At 34.3% G+C, this 19,812-nt stretch overlaps 3 protein-coding genes across 5 annotated transcripts; 1 reads left to right on the top strand and 2 right to left on the bottom strand.

Annotated features, from left to right (window-relative positions):
* Nucleotides 1–975: 975 nt before the first annotated feature.
* Nucleotides 976–11,183, top strand: LOC18043040 (dynamin-like protein ARC5). Of its 3 annotated transcripts, none has more exons than XM_006432398.2 (16): nt 976–1,639; nt 1,754–1,876; nt 2,019–2,240; nt 4,671–4,804; nt 4,903–4,995; nt 5,203–5,266; nt 5,480–5,528; nt 5,692–5,774; nt 6,181–6,338; nt 6,434–6,494; nt 8,871–8,933; nt 9,066–9,166; nt 9,618–9,675; nt 10,062–10,409; nt 10,697–10,861; nt 10,961–11,183. In XM_006432398.2, exons 1-16 carry the CDS (start codon nt 1,142–1,144, stop codon nt 11,051–11,053), a joined length of 2,313 nt encoding a protein of 770 aa, XP_006432461.1. In that variant the 5' UTR covers nt 976–1,141; the 3' UTR covers nt 11,054–11,183. The 3 variants fall into 3 exon arrangements, with proteins under 3 accessions (XP_006432461.1, XP_024040090.1, XP_024040091.1); XM_024184322.1 differs by having other exon boundaries at nt 976–1,549; XM_024184323.1 differs by lacking the exon at nt 10,961–11,183 and having other exon boundaries at nt 10,722–10,759.
* A 562-nt stretch (nt 11,184–11,745) lies between these two features.
* LOC18042257 (L-type lectin-domain containing receptor kinase S.4) lies at nt 11,746–14,252 on the bottom strand. Its single transcript, XM_006432399.2, has one exon. It carries the CDS (start codon nt 14,048–14,050, stop codon nt 12,044–12,046), a length of 2,007 nt encoding a protein of 668 aa, XP_006432462.2. The 5' UTR covers nt 14,051–14,252; the 3' UTR covers nt 11,746–12,043.
* Nucleotides 14,253–15,868: 1,616 nt separating this feature from the next.
* Nucleotides 15,869–17,630, bottom strand: LOC18040998 (mRNA decay activator protein ZFP36). The gene is made up of 3 exons (XM_024184324.1): nt 17,224–17,630; nt 16,469–16,531; nt 15,869–16,375 (listed from the first exon to the last, which is right to left on the bottom strand). The coding sequence occupies exons 1-3, from the start codon at nt 17,620–17,622 to the stop codon at nt 15,935–15,937; spliced, it is 903 nt and encodes a 300-aa protein (XP_024040092.1). The 5' UTR covers nt 17,623–17,630; the 3' UTR covers nt 15,869–15,934.
* Between the last annotated feature and the right edge of the window lie 2,182 nt (nt 17,631–19,812).

The following is a 19,812-nucleotide window of genomic DNA, read 5'->3' on the forward strand; positions in this document are numbered from 1 at the left end:
GTAGTGTTTATTTTCTGGAGTGGGAGTGTGAAGTGTGGATTCCTCCCACTCCAGTGTTTACTTACCTTAAAAAAGGGGGAGTGGGAGTGGGAATCCGTGGGTCCCACCCAATTTTGGAGTGGGGAGTGGGATTCCCACTCCCATGGGGAGAGGTGGGAGTGGGAATCCACTCCCCCCTCTTCCCATTTTATCCTTATAAAAATAAAATAAATAAATAATATTTAATAAAATAAATAATATCATATTTAATAAAATAAATAATATCATATTTAATAAAATAAATAATATCATATTTATTAAAAATAATAATTATATCATATTTATTTTATTAAATTTAATAAAATAAAAATAAATAAATATTATATTTAAATTAATAATATTAAACATTAATTTTAATAAATATTAATTATTTATTTAATAATAATAAATATTTTATTCTAAAAAAATATTAATTTTGTACTATATTATCAATAATAATATTTCATTTGTGTTGCTATTATTAATAATTTTTATTCACATAATTTAAATTAAAATTAATAAAAAATTATGATTTACATAATTAAGAATATTAGTAATTATTATTAATTTATAAATATAATAAAATATTTATTTTATTTTCCAAATATATTTTTTATTAATTTTTTAATTACAAATTATAATTCTATACATAAGGATAAAATTATAATTTAAAACAATTTACTCCCAATCCAAGACAAAATAAACAAATAATTAAGATTCTGATTGACAATCCATATTTTTATTTAGTCTAAGTAAACACCCTACTCTCACTCCCACTCCACACTTCTAATCCAAAGATTTCCACTCTTCAAGATTCCCACTCCAATTCAAAAAGTAAATGCAGCATTATATCATTTAGTGCTTTTATAATGGAAATTTTTAAAAAAATATGAGTATTTAAAGAATGTTTTAAAATGTAAATAATCCCACCCTTAAATTGGGCAATGGCGTATCAAGCGAATTGTCGAATACAGAGAGAATGTGTGGTAGCGGGCAACATTTGCACCGCAGCTGCGGAACTGATTTTTTTTTCTTTTTTAAATTTTTAAAAGAAGAGATTAGCACTCACTAGCATGGGTACATAATTTATCTGACCAAAAAAAAGATAGAAAAGCTGCACATTATGGAGAGAGGGGAAGAGGCCAAATGCAACGATATGCATAGTCTGTACGAAGCTTACAACGAACTACATGGCTTAGCCCAAGAGCTGCAGACGCCATTCGACGCACCAGCAGTGCTTGTTGTGGGTCACCAAACTGACGGCAAAAGCGCTCTTGTAGAAGCCCTTATGGGCTTTCAATTTAACCACGTCGGCGGTGGCACCAAGACCCGTCGTCCAATTACTCTTCACATGAAGTACAATCCTCTCTGTGAGCTTCCTTTGTGCCATCTCGCCTCCTCCGATGTGGACCCCACCCTCGCTCAAGAAAAGTCCCTCCAAGAAATTCAGTCATTTATTGAAGCGGAGAACATGAGGTTGGAGCGTGAATCTAATAGTAATCAATTCTCGGCTAAGGAAATTATTATTAAGGTGGAATTTAAATATTGTCCAAATCTTACTATAATAGACACTCCTGGACTTATTGCTCCGGCCCCAGGTCGAAAAAATCGAGCATTACAGGTCTACTCCCAGATCCCATTTAAAAATATTTTCAAAATTCCTTTTAATTTCCCTAGTAACAATGTTGCATGAGACTTTGATGCTGATTGTTGCGGCATTTATGATCCATGCAAGGATCAAGCTCGTGCAGTGGAGTCCCTTGTGCGGGCCAAAATGCAGCATCGAGAGTTCATTATATTATGTCTTGAAGATTGCAGTGATTGGAGCAATGCCACTACGAGGCGGGTGGTAATGCAAGTATGTGTCTTACTATTAATTTCATTCTAGGCAAGAAATTGCTTCTCATATTTTGTGTGGTAGATGGTAGATGTGGTTAAAACTTTTGTCTGATGTCCAAAAGAATTCACTTTTGTTGACCATATATATGTATGTAATGCAGATCGATCCTGAGCTAAAGAGAACTATCATTGTCTCAACCAAGCTTGACACTAAAATTCCCCAGTTTGCACGTGCATCAGATGTGGAAGTTTTCCTTTCACCGCCTGCATGTACCCTTGATGGCTTCATATTGGGTGGCTCTCCTTTTTTTACATCAGTGCCTTCTGGAAGAGTTGGCACTGGGCATGATTCAGTGTACAGTTCAAATGAAGAGTTCAAGCAGGTTTAGTCCTCTAAACAATCCTTATTCACACAATGTGCTTAATTTTGGTTATGGTCATTATTTATGCTATGTTTGGTGAGAGGAATTGGAGAATTAAAAAAAAAAAGTTCAACTGCTGAGAATAGTTACATTGTATATACACTCAACAGATCTGTGCTCATTAGCGGTAAAATCTACCTCATAGATATATTTACTCCCACTAATATTGAGGAAGATATATCTACTTCCAACATAGTTTATGGACGGGGATTAAGTTGAGACACCACATAGGCAATTGGACAATCATCTAGGGGAGTTATCTTATCATGTTTGAGTAACATGCCAATCTTTGATTTTTTTATAAGGAGGAGGTTGTAACTCTTTTATTCAAGGGTTGTATATCTTGCGAATGTTCTAAAATAGAAACCTTTTGAATATTGATGAAAAGAAGGCCAAGAAGAAGTGGAAGCAAGTTATAGATTCTAGAGAAAGTGATATGGCTGAAAAAGTTTGTGATCTTGGTAGCAAAACTGAAAATCTTGTTATCAAACAAACATTGACAGCAACAAGTCATATGAGTAGACATTTGGCTATGAACCAATTTTTTCAACCTCATAATGCCTACCATGAAAAGTGTGTTGAATAACTTTTGAAGCTGCAAAAACGTGATAGCTGGGAAGGAAAAAAAAAAGCTACAGTTGACGTAAGAAAAGCACCTCCAACCCTATAAAAGTCATTCAGTAAAGGCTGTGAAACTCCAATCAAATAAAGGTTCTTGATGCAATATTTAATTGATAAGTACGAAGATAAGATTGGTGTGGTGAATATTCTTCTAAGGGATGCTTATCACAATCTGCTCAGATAAACCTGCAATTATGATTGCAATGCTGTCAGAATGGCCTCAACTAAACATTTCCTCTTCAATTTAATGGAAGAAATATGTTTTTTACTCGTTTGATATAATTTCAAACTAAAGCGAAAATGGACATGTCCTCAGATATATTATCCTTGCAGTAATTAGAAAAGGTACATGGGAATTAGAAAACATTTCAAGTTTATTTGAAGAATATGTTAATGTGATGTCTGAAGAGTTACCAGATGGATTATGACTACTAAGTTTAACATGTATTGATTTGTTGAAAGGAACCTATAAAATTTTTAGAACCCCAAAAGAACCTTGCCATTCAGAACCAATAAAACCCCGAATAGTCAAAAGTCCTTGTTCTCTTGCTGATCTTTTCAGCTAGAAAAAGATGAGAGGTACTCAAGGCATTAATAAGCTAATTGATTAAGTGCCTATATTTACAATGGTTAATAGAATGCTAGATACTCTTCATACTGCAAAATTGTTCTTTCAATTTGATCTTTAGAAGTGGTATTGTTTGTTAAGGGCTAAAATTTGGAAGATTACATGCCACTTTCTATGTTACTGAGATCTAGTTTTATTCTTAGTGCTGCCACATGACTTTAAGCACTGTAGTATATCAATTTTAATACATTACTGTCCCTCCTTCCTAACGCCCCCTCCCCTTTCCCCCACCTTTTTCCTCTTCTAGATTTTTGTACTACTGATATGATTTTTTATAACTGCTGCTTTTGGAACATTTTGCAATCAAAGTGCATGGAAGAAGTTAACTTGTCTACTCAAATTTTTTTTTCTTTCCCCCTTCTTTAATTTTGACGATGCCGAAACTGCTAAAATTTTCATGGCATGAAATTAAAGAAACATTAGCTATTTTTCTTCTTTTTTTTTCATTTTCTCTTCTACAGCTTTTATTTCAATTTTTTAATTCATTTGGATGTTTATGTTGGTTTGTGTTCTTTAGCTGAAGCATGATTGTATGATACTTACACGCATACATGAAAATTTATGTTTTCTAACTTTTATATGAGTCCATAATTTTATGTATCCAAAATGCTATTTTTAAATTCATTTATTTCATGTTGTATAAAACCTAATTCCTTTATTTTTTACAAAATTTCTTAGCTGATATAATAAATTTTTAAACTTTATGCATTTAGAACAAAGTAACAACAATTTTTTTTTTCAGTTATTTATTAATGTACCATATTATTCAAAAACATTTGTTCACATCTTCTCAAGAGCCTAACTTAAGCTCACTTCTAACACAAATCCAAGTATATTAATTACTATTTTAAGATGCTCTTGATTTTTAAAGATAAACATCTGAACACTTAATAGTCAGATATTACAAAAAGAAAAACAAAAATACATTAAGATGTTTGCTTTTTGAGCTATTCAAACGTATTTATATTTCAGATACAAGCACACAGGCTGCATTAGCTATCTGAAAGTGTTTATTTATGTTGGCCTTGCATTTATGAATTTATGGTATTTAGGATTTGGGATGTTAGACTTTGTTAATGGTCGATTTTCTTGATTTAATTATTTCTACACCCCTAAATTTTTAAGCGTACTTTGGAGAACAGGCTATATTCATAAGAGAGATGGAAGACATAACATCGTTGGAAGAGAAGTTAGGTCGGTCATTGTCAAAGCAAGAAAGGAGCCGAATAGGTGTAAGCAAACTGAGATCGTTTTTGGAAGAACTGCTCCAGAAAAGGTATGCATCTCTCTGTCTTTTAATCTGATCACACTATTTTCAGCTCATTTAACCTGCTGATCCTAGAACTAAATGCTTTAGAACTTTACACTTGCAAGGTATATGGACAGTGTTCCTATGATCATTCCACTTCTTGAAAAGGAATACTGCAGCACAACAAGAAAACTGAATGAAATAAATAAAGAACTCAGGTATGTGATTGAAATTATTTTTTTTTTCCCCTTGAGGTAAATTTTTCATGAATGCATATTATATGGCCTTTTAGCTTCTAAGTCCAATGGCGTAGTAGTGGCCAAAATCATTAATTTTAGTTTGAACTTTATCTTTTATTTTTCTAGTGTTACATTAGTTTTTCTTTCATCATAATTAACTGTATTTCATGCTTTCTTTTTACACAGCACCTTGGATGAAGTAAAATTGAAGGAGAAAGGGAGAGTTTTTCATGATCTATTCTTGACCAAGGTTTCAACTAAGGATTTAATTGATTTGGAGTTTTCTAACATTGCTGTCAATATCTTCCCCCTCGCTTCTTCTCGCCATGTTGGCTTATTGTAACTTAGCAGAGGATGGAGTAAAAGAAGTTAGACATATGGATGTGTATATGGTCTTTTGATTACTGCTTCAAAATTGTTGTTCATGTTATTTGTTCTGACTGAAATATGCTTTTTTGCTCAGTTGTCGTTGCTACTTAAAGGGACAGTTGTTGCACCTCCAGATAAATTTGGTAAATAATCTTGATGTCATTACATCTTCACCATGTGGTACATAGTTTCTTATCTTGTTACTCTTTCTTGGATACCTACATACTCAGTTTCTTTAAATTGTATAACTGATGTTATAAATAATTCCTGCATTGGACATGAATGGTTTTAGTATGTTTTTCGCAGGTGAAACACTACAAAATGAGAGAATTAATGGAGGGGCATTTGTTGGTACCGATGGTCTTCAGTTTCCACACAAGCTAATACCTGTAAGCAAGAATATTTCTGCTATAAGTTTTTTTTTTTTTTGGTGCAGTGAATTTCTTTATGTATTTGCTTGTCTCGCGTATAGCGCAAAAATTAATTGGATTGCAGTCTCTCCTAATCTGGAAAGTTTCTCTTGTTCATGCTCTTAAGCATTCTTGTGCCGGTCTTCTTAATATTTTAGTTGCTTTTTATTCTTCTCAATTGAGTGAATCAGTTGGTCTTATACAAAATTTTAGGTTATGTATGGCCAGTTGAATTTTATAGTCAAGCATTTCGTAGGGGTGCCAAAAGAATAGGAGAATCCATTCCTATGTTCTGAATGTGAACGTGTGAGGTTTCTCAGAGTTATTATGTTTCTCAGAGTTATTGTAACATGCATGTTGAAATTTTGAGTTTCCTTGCTCATAGAATGCAGGAATGCGACTTTATGGAGGTGCACAATATCATCGAGCTATGGCTGAATTTCGTTTTATGGTTGGAGGAATAAAATGCCCCCCAATTACACGAGAGGAGATTGTAAATGCATGTGGAGTCGAAGATATTCATGATGGAACAAACTACTCCAGGTATTGTCTTTCCATATTTATGGTAGTCTTTCTATATTTTCTTACTGAATAGCTTTTAATTTTCTGCTTTTTCCTCTTTTCATTTGGTTTACCAGGACGGCTTGTGTCATAGCTGTTGCAAAGGCTCGTGATACATTTGAACCTTTCCTTCATCAGGTTTGTAACTTATCCATTGTTAATATTCCATTTTACTTCTTTATTTTCTTGTCAAATGTTCCATGCAATGTGGGTGTCAGGTGCCATTATACGGTTGAGACTTGAAGTTGAATAAATCAATGAACTCATTCTTAGCCTACTACCTAATTTACATTCATTGTGTGATGCTCAACTGATTTTTCATATTGGACAGGCAACACCAACTTATGACCAGCCACTCCATACCAATTAGTTGTTGTTTATAAGAAATTTGCGGGATACTATTTTTCAAATAAAATACCAAGCATATGTATGTGCAACTCCGTGCTTTAAGGCTCAAGTCTATTTTTCACTGAATCCATTCTATTACTCAAGCAGTGTTTGTTTTATATTTGAAATATTAGTAGATCATCTACGTGGACAAATCAGAACGATATATTGATGTTTATTCATAACATCTAAATATAAACATTTGAAAATTTTAATGTTTTCACATGTTATATCTGTATCAATAAATTGATAAAAAATTTTACACGTGTAGAGAATAAAAAGTTATTCAGGTGTTTTTAAGAACTACTATTCAAAAAACTTATTTAGACATTTGTATAAGTGTTAAGCTAAATATTTTCACTTCATTCTATTCAGACTTTAAAAATCAAATTTTCAATGTTAAGTTGAGAAACAGACATTAATATCTAAATGATTGAAACAAAATCACATTCAGTGTTTAGAACTACGGACAAACAACTCTGGCCAAATTGGATTCATTCTTGTACGCGATGCTTTAGGGAGTTTTGGCTCATTGTATTATTATGCAAGGAGCTAGTGGTTGGATGTAAGTAATTTGGTTCTAGAATGACAGGAATTCATTTAAGTATTGCTTGGAGCTAAAACTGTTGATTTTAGAGGATAAATATGATCTTGTTGATGGTTTAATTTAAGCTAATGTATCAATGATGGAAAAAAGGATATAAGAATGAGAAAGAGGGTATTGACCGAGAGAAATAACACAAAGTCTGAGACAATGCTTAAAACTCTAAAGTTTTGCTTGTTATTTGATATCCATTTTTAGAGGAAGCGAAAATAAAAACTGTCAGTTTTTGGTGGCCAAGTCTGTATTTATTTAAATATAGAAGACAGAAGGCTTGTAATTCAAGAACATGAGATGATTTATTTATATGGTCGACCAATGGTGACATCCTTAGGTATCTATGCTATTTTATCAATCTAGACTCATGATAGAGTGCTTTAGTTGTTCTCCATAAATTGGGGTCACACAGTCACACTTCATAATTCTAGAGAAAAATTACTCATATATGGAACAGGTGTATGATTCGTAATTTATGAGGAAAATTACTTAAATATGGAACAGAAGTATTTTTCCTTTTGAAGCTATTGAGACGATGATTTGAAGAAAATTACTTGGTTTTTTGGGTATGAAGCTATTGAGCTCATGTCCATGGCTTTTCTTTGGGAAGCTGAAGCTGTATGCAAGTGTCATCTCTGTCATTTGGTGCTGTTCTAATGATTTGATCCTGTTTTTAACCGTATATCAAAACTTTTTACTTTCATATCAGATAAACCTGGTAGAATCATTTCATTGTTAGAGATACTTATAAAGCCTCCAATTTTATTGGTTTTGGTACCTTATTTATTGGTTATCATATCACTTTTTGCAAATGCAATTTCTAGTTTTTTGTTCTAAAGTTCTCTGTATTCCACTGTTTTCTCATTTTCAAATGTTCTGTACCCTTCTTACTTTCCAATTCATATGTTCCTGTGCTTTTATTCACTCGATCCCTTGCGTTGATTCTTCATCATGTGATGGGAGATCCATTCCTACGTTTCCAGTCCTTTGCTATAAATTTAAGGTTTATCTTTTCTAGTTTTCTTCCGTAAGTCTTCACTGACTGCAGATTACTTGAGCTACCTAAGGACTTGTCAGTTTTCCTTTTCTGTCTGTTTACTACATTTTATTTCATTTCCCATTGAATAACTATAGTTTAAAATTTTGTTTACTTAAGATAGATCCTTCCTTCAAAAATACAAATTTGTTTTGTGTATGTTAGTGTTTGCTCTCTTCAAAAATAAAGTAACGTAGGATGAACTAGGCTAGTTTTAGTCTTATCTCTAATTTTCATTATTTTAGTTGGTTTAGCTTTTATTTTCTTATTTGATTCATGTTTGGTTATTTAGGCGTGAGATTTTGTTTTCTTTGTCTTGTTGGAGTAGGATTTCATTTCGGATGATTATTGGTTATTGGATTAAAGTTCATAGTTCATTAACCCCTCTCAATTCTTCTCTTTTTGCTCCATTTTCTCCCTTTCTTTTTCTCAATTGGCCATGCACCAATTTGATGTCAGAGCTACTTCACTAAGATACTTCTCTCTTGTACAGCTGGGTTGTAGGCTCTTGCACATTCTGAAAAGATTACTTCCGATATCTATATATCTTCTTCAGGTAAGGCCTCAGCCCTTCAGTTAATTGGTTTTTGAATTTTATGCTTATAGAACCTTCTAAATTTTAATTCATGAAATTTTGCTCATTGTCCTTTTATAGTTATTATTTTTCCCATTTACTGCTTTTTAACAGAAAGAGGGAGAATATCTAAGTGGCCATGAGGTGTTTCTGAGGCGAGTTGCTTCTGCCTTCAACAACTTCGCAGAATCTACCGAAAGAGCATGCCGTGAAAAGTATATTGCTTTCTGGTGTTGCAATCATCTCTTTCGTTAATAACCTTCACTGAAATGTGTCATAGTTTGCATGAACTGACTCATTGCCTCAATGTTTCTTTATTCTAGTTATATCTTGTAATAAAACTAATGCACTGGGGGTTCAGTTGATAATTTAACTGAATGTTAGGAATTATAATTATTTGATAGCAAACTTCTATAAGTTACGTTAACAACCTCTGGATGAAAATGAAAATTGCATGGATGTGGGTTTCTGCCTTTCTTTTATTATGAACAAAATTTGTAAGATGGATTTGGTGCCAAGAAAGATAGGAAACGTAATGTTATTTGCTAGTTTGTATGTTAGGCTATGTTTGTAGTTTTTCATTCCTTATGTTTGATTTTTTTTGTTATTTTCTAATCAGCTTCCTTTTAGATGACATTATCTTCTGTTCTTCATTATTTGCTGCAGATGCATGGAGGATTTAGTGAGCACCACCCGCTATGTCACATGGTCCTTGCACAATAAGGTTAACATTTTCGCCTGTTTTGGAATATAAATGTTCTAAAAAATTAAGCCATTCAATTTGATTTACCTTTCATTTGTATTGTTCATTAAATTCTTTCCAAAATTGGCCATTCTTTGTTGACATATCAGACTTTAGAATTTGAATGGCATTAGTTACAACTTCAGTTGTCTTTTTGTTTTGTGGACTAACTTCTTTAGGTTTCTACATTATATTTGTTCTATTTCCAAGCTTCCACATAGAATTCATGTCTCCAAAATGTAATGCAAAGTATATAATGTAATTTATATGGAGCTTTTCTTTAGTTCTTATCGATACAAAGATTTAATTATATGTCAGCTCTGTTGGTGTTACGATTTTTACGTTATGTTTTCACATTAAATTTTCAGAACCGTGCTGGGTTACGCCAATTCCTAGACTCATTTGGTAGTACAGAGCAGTCGGCTGTATTAAGCAACTCTCTATCGATGCCCCTTTGTCAAGAGTCATCATTTGTTTCAGTTGCCAATGAGAAGCATGACACTAAGCCTAGGACAGACGTAAAGCTCAGTCAGGTGGCCTCAGGTGTTGATTCAAGCTCTTCTGTTCAGACAACAGAAACAAGGCTGGCAGATCTTCTAGATAACACATTGTGGAACCGAAGACTGGCCCCGTCATCTGAAAGGATCGTCTATGCTTTAGTGCAACAGATATTCCATGGCATAAGGGAATACTTCTTGGCTTCTGCTGAGTTAAAGGTTTGTCAATATTCTTTTTCAAATCTTTTGATTACAAGTCATGCAATGTTTTTCTATGTTGTATTTGGTTTCTGCAGAACTTTTCTACCTGTTGCATGGTGGAATTTTAATATATAACAACATTACTGGTTTTGTGCTTTATTTCTCTACCACAAGTGGGGAAAGAGGGAAGCGGTAATTTTGGAGTGGAGGAGATAGTGGGTTGGGTTTGGCTTCCTCTGCATAAATGTCTTTCTTATGTTCTTTTTTTTGCCCTTTTTCCCAATTGTTGTATCTATGTTTTGCAGTTCAATTGCTTTCTTCTAATGCCAGTTGTAGACAAGTTGCCGGCACTCCTCCGGGAGGACCTAGAGAGTGCATTTGAAGGTGACCTGGATAATGTTTTTGACATCACCAACTTGCGACACTCGTTGAGCCAGCAGAAGAGTGACACAGAGATTGAAATGAAAAGGGTATTCTAGTCTTGTTCTATTTTCTCTTCCATGTGATATTTTTAATATTACCATTCTCTCTTTGTGGTTAGTTTGACCAATGCAATAATGGTTTTGCAGATTAAGAAACTCAAAGAGAAGTTTAAGCTGATACATGAGCAGTTTATTTCACATCACGTTATGTCAAGTTTGTCGTTGGCGCCATCTGCATAATTTGTGGTTCGTCTTGAGTATCAAATAGTTAGGCATGTGAGGTGACCTTCCGCACTTTTTTCATTTTTTTCATTTTTTTTGAAACTTACATAAATAACTAGCAGTTCGAATGCATTTAAATTTCATTTAACTGAACATGAAGATTTATATTTTGTTTTGATCACTGCTCTATTTTTGTCTGTGTTTCTTCCTTTTTGACTGCTTTTAAATCCATTTAATCCTTCTATAATTTCTCTGTTCCTTCAATGCTTTATTCATGGTATCATTATATTTTCCAAACAGTTCTAATCTATCCAATTTATAGTACTCTCATTTTTAATTCAGCGTCACCCATTTCTCTTACAAAACATTCACTAAATCTCATAGAAACTATTTTGCTTCACGAGGGGAAGGGAACAAAGTATTTAATGTTTTTCGTTATTTTTTTTCTCCTGATCTTTGTTAGAATAGTTAGGCTAAGCTGTAGAGAATTATAAACAAAGCATGCCTCAAAAAAAAAAAAAAAAAAACTCAGAAAGAAGGAGAAACTAACAACTTAATACTATCTTTTCTGATAAAAGGACTGACAGAGACTATTATTCTCAATTTTGTTCTAAGGGAAGGAGAGTTTCTAATTTGGATTAAGTTGAATGCGGATACGTTTATATCAGAAACAAGAGGTGAAGTTTAAGAAGCTTCCCAAATGAGAAAAATAAATAGGGAATGATTTAAATAATTCCACAGATGAGCAAATAAATATGGAATGACTTTTTTAAAATATTGTACCAACATCTCGATATTCACTTGTTGTTTTCACCAGTACCCTCAGAGTAATCCTTATATCTCTACTGCATTTTTCTAATCCTAGACATGTGTTCTTGTCATCACTTAGTGTCAGCAAATGCCATAGACCACATGCCCTATTTCTGAAACAGCAGCCATGCTTGATGCTTCATTCTTGTAATTATCTAAATTTGTTATTCTAGTTGCTTGACAACCAGAAATCTTCTTCTAAATGCTTGTGAAACTATTACTCTGAGATGACATCAGTTTGCTATTGAAAAAATCAGAATCATTTGGGAAGTCAGAGAATCCCATTATGTTTCTAGTATCTTTTAGGTGAATGTCAGGGGGTAGTGGAGGAAGACTGGAATCTCCTAGCAGAAATTCAACAACCCTTCTCATATCAGGCCTGTAGACAGGATTAGGAGCTGAGCAGAACAGGCCTAGGTTAAGCACCAGCTCAGCTTCAGCTAAGTCATAATAATCAAGTGTCTGATCGATGGCTTGAGTGATCTCTCCTTCCAAATGTAGCTCCTTTACCCAATCCACCAATAGCAGTTCCGCAGCAGCCTTTTGGGGCTCAATCGATCTACGTCCACAAGCTACTTCTAGCATAAGTATACCATAACTGTAGACATCAGTGCTTGTTGTAGCTTTGCCTGTTCTTGTGAGTTCAGGAGCCAGGTAACCTAGGGTACCTACTATATGTGTTGTCTGTGGATTAGCACCATGTTCATAAATCTTTGCCAGACCAAAATCCCCCAGCTTAGCATTAAGATATGTATCTAATAAGATATTGCTTGGCTTCACATCTCTGTGAACCACCCTCTGGTTGCATTCTTCATGTAAGTAAAGCAATGACTGTGCAATGCCAATGAGAATTTTGTATCTTTGGTCCCAAGTCAGCAGTTTCCTGAGCTTGTGATCTTTGTCAAACAGTAGCTTGTCAAGGCTCCCATTTGGCACGTAGTCATAAACTAGGAGGAGCTCATCTTGCTTTCCACACCAGCCATGCAACTGCACTAGATTCCGATGCCTTAGTCTTCCCATGCTCATTATTTCTGCTACAAATTCTTTCATCCCCTGCTGCGAATTATGACCAATTCGCTTTATTGCAACTTCTAGCCCCAGGCTAGGCATTAACCCCCTGTAAACTCTTCCAAATCCTCCCGACCCTACAAGGTTTTGCTCTCCGAAACCCTTAGTAACAGAGGCTAGCTCAGCATATTTAAATCTACGAGCACCGCATTGAATTTCCCAATCTTCTAACATCTCATCGGCATATTTAATTCTTTGTAAGACATGAATAGCTCCTGCAATAATCAGGATGAGAAAAGCCATACCAGCTAGAGTGATACCTACTGAGAATCCCCTTCTCTGTACCACCTCATGAGATCGTTTTTCCAGAGTTGGGACCTTCATTGGATTTAAATCTTGTGCCTTGCCTCCGATGCTAATGCTCCAGCCATGCACGTTATGTGATGCTGTTATTAAACCAGTTGAAGCAGAGAAGCCTGTGTACATGTACTCATCTATCACCGATGAGAGATCAATGGACAATGATATTAAAGGACGATAAGGCTTTGGTACACCTAGAGGACATATGGAAACGTTAATCAACATCTCCTGGCTGCTATAATCAACCCAAGCTTGAATCGGGTCCCCACTTCTCAGAAGAATAGGAATTCTGTGGTTATTGCCGGAATAGTAGGAAGCTGGCTCTGATGCACTGGAGATGAGGCTTGATATATCTATTCCAACATGGTTATCATTGATGTCTATGAGTTCTGTGTTCTGTATGATATCAAATTCAACAGCCAACATACGAGTGGAGAATTTTGTACTGCTAGACATAGTAATATTTGGGAGTCCCAGAAACTGGTTTGCTAGACAATTTTCTGGTCGATTGGTGGATATTATAATGAAAGCAAGGCCTTGGCCTCCGAGATCAGGGTACTTTGGAAGAATGGAAAACACAAAGTTGGTGCGGAAATCGATGGCTACAGATTTGTTACTGGTCTTGAATCTCAAAGGATTTGGATAAAGGGCATGCCCAATGAGGCCTTCTGACTTATTTGTCACAGTGAGTATGCCGCTGGTGCTTATGTATGCAGCTCCTTCCAAGCTTAAGTTTGCATGGAGGAACCCATTGTACAGAAAACTGGTGGTGTCGGCATGCACCAACACCATTGCCAACCTCGTTAGAAGGAGCAAAAAGAAGCTGAATGTTTTCATTGCCAAAAGCTGCTGCGGTGACTTGCCAGATGAGCAAAAAGCATGCTATGTAAAATAAAGGAAGGCAGTGATTAAGTTTCCAAGACATTGGTCTTGGCGCAACACAGCACGGTATGATAGAAAAGCAACCAGGACCGTATTTTGAAGTCGGATTAGTAAAAACAACTCTCCGAATCCTGTGGACAATTGTCTACGCTTAATTTAGGGGGATTCTTATATTCTTCGTGCTTCATTCAATATATATATTACTTACCTCCCTATTATTTTTATAATATTTAAAAATTTTATTAATACAAAAAAATTATGGGAAAAGAGGGTACATAGATTATTTGTTTGATATTTTATCTTCTAAATATAAAATAATAGTTATTAGAAGAAAGAAACGTTTAAAACAAACAAAAACTATATGAAAATGTCTTATTATTAATTTTTTACTCATATTGAATGATATATTTATTATTTTTAGTATTTAAATCATTTTATTTTAATTTCAATTTATACAATTTATGTTATTTATAATTAATATGAGTAAAAATATATTTAAAAATAAGGATTATACTGTAAAATTATGATGTAAGGAATGCTATTGGGTAATATGAAAATAGTAAGAGTAAGTGGTGTACATGTAATGATTTCGGTAAGTAAAAAACTGGCAATCTTCTTTTAATTTATCTCTTGATGTCTTCTTTAACTTAACAATCTTGCATTGCTATGCTTTTTATTTTATTTTTTTTCCCTCTCTGTTATTCACCGTTCTCTTTAATTAAATTAACCTTATTAATAGACAAATCTTTGTGCATAACAATATACTAAATGGCTGCTTTTTTTTCCCTCTGTTATTCACCTTTCTCTTCAATTAAATTAACCTAATTAATAGACAAATCTTTGTGCATAGCAATATACTAAAAGGCTGGTTCCGCGGCATAAAATTAGAGCAAATTGTTCGTGATGAGGAAGCATTATCAAAATTCGAGTAGATTTAGGTGGTGGTGTAAATTAAAAGGTGCACAGGAGGAATGAAGATGAAGCTATGACATTTGTAAAATTCAAGATGATAAAACAGTCGTTGGAAAAAGCAATGACAGGCTCATTCATCGAATTCTCCACAGTATTAGCAATTTCCTTTGTACTTCGTTCCTTTTTGTTGGATTGCCATTGCAGAAGGGATGCATAGTTCGTGATCCAAGAATTTGTTGGTTTGTTTGAGACAATCTTGATTGTAGAAACAATTCTTTTAATTGTTTCACAGAAGTGTAATTGAGCCATGCGGCCATTCGCATATGCATAATCCGTAAATTAATGTCTAAGGTATCATGTTGTCGCAAAGGAATAACCTAGGTGGTAGCTAAACATACTCCTAATCCACTTTTGGTGTGAATTTTTTTTTTTTTCCTCTAAACTAGATCCTCTTCCTATCCACGTGACCAAGTTTTAAACTCTAAATCTCTTAAATCACTGTAAGATATTTGTTTGGTTTAAAACTATCACTCACTTCAATTGATTGACCTATTCATCACATTTGATCATCTTAATTTTTCATGCTATATTAACAATTTCATAAATAGATGTTCACAGCACTTGCAATGCTTCAATCTCCCAGTCTTACCCAACCAAAATTGAAAACAGAGTAGTTCAACAATCAGAAAAGTGGTTTTACTTCACAATTTCAAGTAGAAACGGATTCAAATTTAAAGCTGTCATATACTTTCCTGTCCAAGTATTATTCTAGTGAGCAAGTAATATTTTGCACAATCAAATATGTTGGTGATCAATCTGACCTCAGAAGAATGTAAACAGAATAAGCATAAAGCGAAGCCAAACCAAACAAAACTATCTTTCTGGCACCACAGCAAGATAGTACGGATCACCTAGGACCAAACGAAATCAATATTCAGGACAAATCTTGGTGAACACAGGCAACCTCCTCCTAGCAGCAGTTGTAGGACAACACAGAACAGTGTCAATATATTCATCAACCTTTACCCTTGGCGGAGTTTTGCTGGGGTGGCATGGCAAGGTAACCTCAATGCCATCATCCTGTGGCGACCAGTTGTCCCTGCTGGAGGTAGAAGTGGCACGACTTTGAACATGTTTGTTGACTAAGGCAGTGGTCTTGCGTGTATGCTCAGGTTTGATGGCGGTGTTAGTTAATCGAGGTTTGAAAGTAACAGGAGTGACGGGGCTTTCACAGACACAGGCCTTCATTGAATGATCCTCCATTTGAATTGTCAGTACCAATGCTGAATCTGTCATGACCTGATGGATAAAGCGGCACTTTGAGCCATATATGCATGATCCTGTGGTGAATGACTTGCATATCTGTGCCTACACCGAAACAGCATCCTTCTTAGTGTTGGTTTTGGGGTTCTACTCATAGACAACGTGACTGAACAGATGTTTATAGTTGCTAGAGCTTACCTCGGATTTGTTCTTGGTAGTGGGGAAAAGAGTTGAACGTAACTCTTCTTTTCCATGTGCAAACTGCAAAGAATGAACAATTTTGTTCATAAATCATCAAATTATCAAAAGAGTCATCCTTGCATAGATGCTGATAATGGTGACAGCCATTCACCATAAAAAATTCAAATCATGACAAGGTCACCATAGCCCTAGGAAATTTGGTCAGTTCATGACCCTGCTCTGTTACACGTGACCATGAAATAACAACCAGAAAGAAGATGTGATCAAATACGAATCAAAGGGTTAGAGGAGACTCAATCGAGAGCTGTTGATGATCTTAAGTCACCCTCCACTAACATTATTTCATTCAAAATATTTTCAAAAACAGCTTGTGGTGTTCATTTTATGTGTGTACGTACACCCTAATGATCATAAAAATGCTAGGACATCATTATGATGTAATTAACCAGGTCTGTTTGTTTGAAGAGTTCTCTTAGAAAGTTCTTTGGGAAAAATAATTCTTTCTACACAAGAATTTGAAACTCTTTATTGTAGTTTCCTATCCTCGGACATGCTTTATAAAAAAGGTACCTATCAGCTTCAGCTTGGCATATAAATCAAACACAATTAAATAGATGCATCTGTTTTTTGCTATTTGAATATGGATATAATAATGTTAAAATGCTTAAAAATGGCATAATAAACGAGTCAAATGGCATAATAAACGAGTCAAATGGTATAATAAACGAGTCAACGAATGCCTAAAATGGTACCTGGCACTTGGTACCAAAGCGGCACATTCCAACTTCCTCCCGAGACCTACAAAGCTCTGTTTTCGAAGAAGAAGATGATGATGATGATGATGACGGTGACGGTGATGGTGATGGTGATGGTGATGGTGATGGTGAATACCTCATGATGGGAAGCCCATCCATCACGTACACATCCTCCTCATCAACGGCTGATAAGTGACAGCTGCTACTGCTGCTGTTGCTTTTGCTCATTATCGGAACTGGAGAGAAAGGACCCATGCTCAGTGCAGACCTGGAACTCAAACTCGAACTGGAAGTGGAACTGGAGCTCAAGTACTTCATTAGAGGTGATACGTTGCCGTTTGGACTCTTTTGTTTTCCCATTTTTGACTTGTAAACTGACTCCACCACTCTCTGCATATCTCGTTTCCCGCCTAAATTTTCAAGTTTCATTCAATCCGAGATCACGACTCATTTTAGCAAGAGTAAACTCGAATTCCACAAATGAATCTCCAAATTAGAAAGAATTCAAAATTTAAAGAATAATTCAAAAAACAGTTTCTGACGTTCGTCGATTCGCGCCTAAATTCAAAAAGTTTCATCGCATTCTAATTAACGAGATTATAGAATAACAGAGAATTCGAACTCAAGAAATGAACCTCATAATTTGAAATTGATGACTTTAGGATATGAATTCGAATCCGTAAAAATGAAAACAGAATTTTCGACAGGATTATTTGAATTTAAATAAAATAAAAATTACCTAAATCTCGGTGAAAGAAAGTGATCGGTGATGCTTACCAATTGAGAGAAAATGAATTTCTGAAATTAGGCGACTCTCATTCTGGAGATTGCAGATTGAGACGCGTTCAAGTGGCACGAAAACGTAAACAGAGCTTGAGCTTCCAATTTATAAAAATATATTCCAGCTGACTCTCACGCACACAGCGCGGCACAAGCTCGGTAATTTGAAATTTTCTCCATCCTCCCTATTAGACCCCCACAATTTTCTGTTTATTACAACAATGCCATAGAAAAAAGGTTAATTTGCTAACTCTATTTATCCCAATATTTAGTGTATAAATTTTGTAAAGATGTTTAACATCTCCGAATATTTCAGTTTTGTACAATTTTAGTTTCGAACTATCATGATATATATAACAAATTTGTAGGAATAAATGAGACTGTTTACATTTACTAAACACAAGCATAACATTGTTGGATTTGCATTGTCGACTCAACTTATTTTTAGGTTGCCTTCTTGAGATCATTGATCGTTAGTTGATAAAAATAAAAACGATAAAATGATACATATAAAATATATACAACTACAATAATGTATATGCAAATATCTTTAAAACGTAAGTAAAGACAAGGTGTGTAAATGGCCTATTTTCAATATTACTAGCCACTCATTATGCCTTTTAAAAGTTCGAATTATGTAGAAGTAGTTGGAGAAATGAGTTTCTACAAATAATTAAAAAAGGAATTCCAATAATGTTTTAACTTTTGTACAACTTTTTAATCCTAATTGGCATTTCATTACTTATGTTTGGATATGCACAATTTGTTCAATGATGTGTTTATTATTTATGTATTGTTTTAGTGCTTTCCTAACTTAATTTTATGTTAAATTTCATTTTATTATGTTAATTTTATTTTAATTTTTTATTTTATTATTATAAGATTATATTGGGAATATTTAAGTGAAAATAAATTTAATGAGAAAATAATCAAAGAATAATGGAAGAGACCAAATACGAAGCATTAGAAGAACATAATAACTAAAGTTTTATTTTCATAATTAATTCAGTGGTAATCTCGGTGTAATTAGCAGCTCGTGATTAATTAAGGAAGCAAAGATTGTAAATGGTGGCTTTAAGTGGCAAGTAGGTGCACAAAAGGGAATCTTGCTTTTTAATTGATTAATTCAAATCTTAGAATTTAAAAAGGCAGCTAGCGCTTATACTTATGCAGAAGCAGCATAAGTAGAAAATAAGTAAAAAAAAAAAAAAAGGCAACAGCACACGGATAGAATTGGAGCAGAGGTAGCAAAAATATCCGTCCAGTCCGGACCCGGATCGTACCCGGGCGTTGTGGGCCGGGTATTACTCGGCCTGGGTATGAAGCCGAGTCGGTCTTGGGCATCACTTGATAAACCCGGAACCCGGATTTTATTAAAAAAATATTATAAAATATATATTATTTTAAATATTTATATTTATTTGACTCATTTATTATACATATATAAAGGTTTAAAAACGTAAAGTTTATACTTTCATGTCAATTTTTATTGAAATAAATTTAAAACAAAAATATAAAATTCGGATACCCGGATTAAAACCCGGCCCGGACTCAGACCCGGACCGGTTGCATCCGGGCAGGGTCCGGTCATTGCAATACCCGGACTCGGCCCCGGATTTTGCCATCTCTAAATTGGAGAGGAAGGAAAGCTGACTGAAGACAGAACGAATTTTTTCTTTTCTTTTTCCATTGCCTTGTTTGAATGTTCTTAATTAAATTTATTAATTTTTTTATTTGTTGTTATGAATTAATTTATTTTTTAGGGATTATTATAAAAATTTAATTATATAAATTGTGTTATCTTTT

This window comes from Citrus clementina, unplaced genomic scaffold (genome assembly GCF_000493195.1).
Source record: "Citrus clementina cultivar Clemenules unplaced genomic scaffold, Citrus_clementina_v1.0 scaffold_5, whole genome shotgun sequence".
NCBI lineage: Eukaryota > Viridiplantae > Streptophyta > Magnoliopsida > Sapindales > Rutaceae > Citrus > Citrus x clementina.

Coding starts and splice junctions, on each gene's coding strand:
- LOC18040998 (XM_024184324.1), bottom strand. CDS start 17,622: ATGCAGAGAGTGGTGGAGTCAGTTTACAAGTCAAAAATGGGAAAACAA. Junction 16,532..17,223: donor GCTTTGGTACCAAGTGCCAG/GTACCATTTTAG, acceptor CATTCTTTGCAG/TTTGCACATGGAAAAGAAGA. Junction 16,376..16,468: donor CTACCAAGAACAAATCCGAG/GTAAGCTCTAGC, acceptor GTTTCGGTGTAG/GCACAGATATGCAAGTCATT.
- LOC18043040 (XM_006432398.2), top strand. CDS start 1,142: ATGGAGAGAGGGGAAGAGGCCAAATGCAACGATATGCATAGTCTGTAC. Junction 2,241..4,670: donor CAAATGAAGAGTTCAAGCAG/GTTTAGTCCTCT, acceptor TTTGGAGAACAG/GCTATATTCATAAGAGAGAT. Junction 9,167..9,617: donor GAAAGAGCATGCCGTGAAAA/GTATATTGCTTT, acceptor TATTTGCTGCAG/ATGCATGGAGGATTTAGTGA.
- LOC18042257 (XM_006432399.2), bottom strand. CDS start 14,050: ATGAAAACATTCAGCTTCTTTTTGCTCCTTCTAACGAGGTTGGCAATG.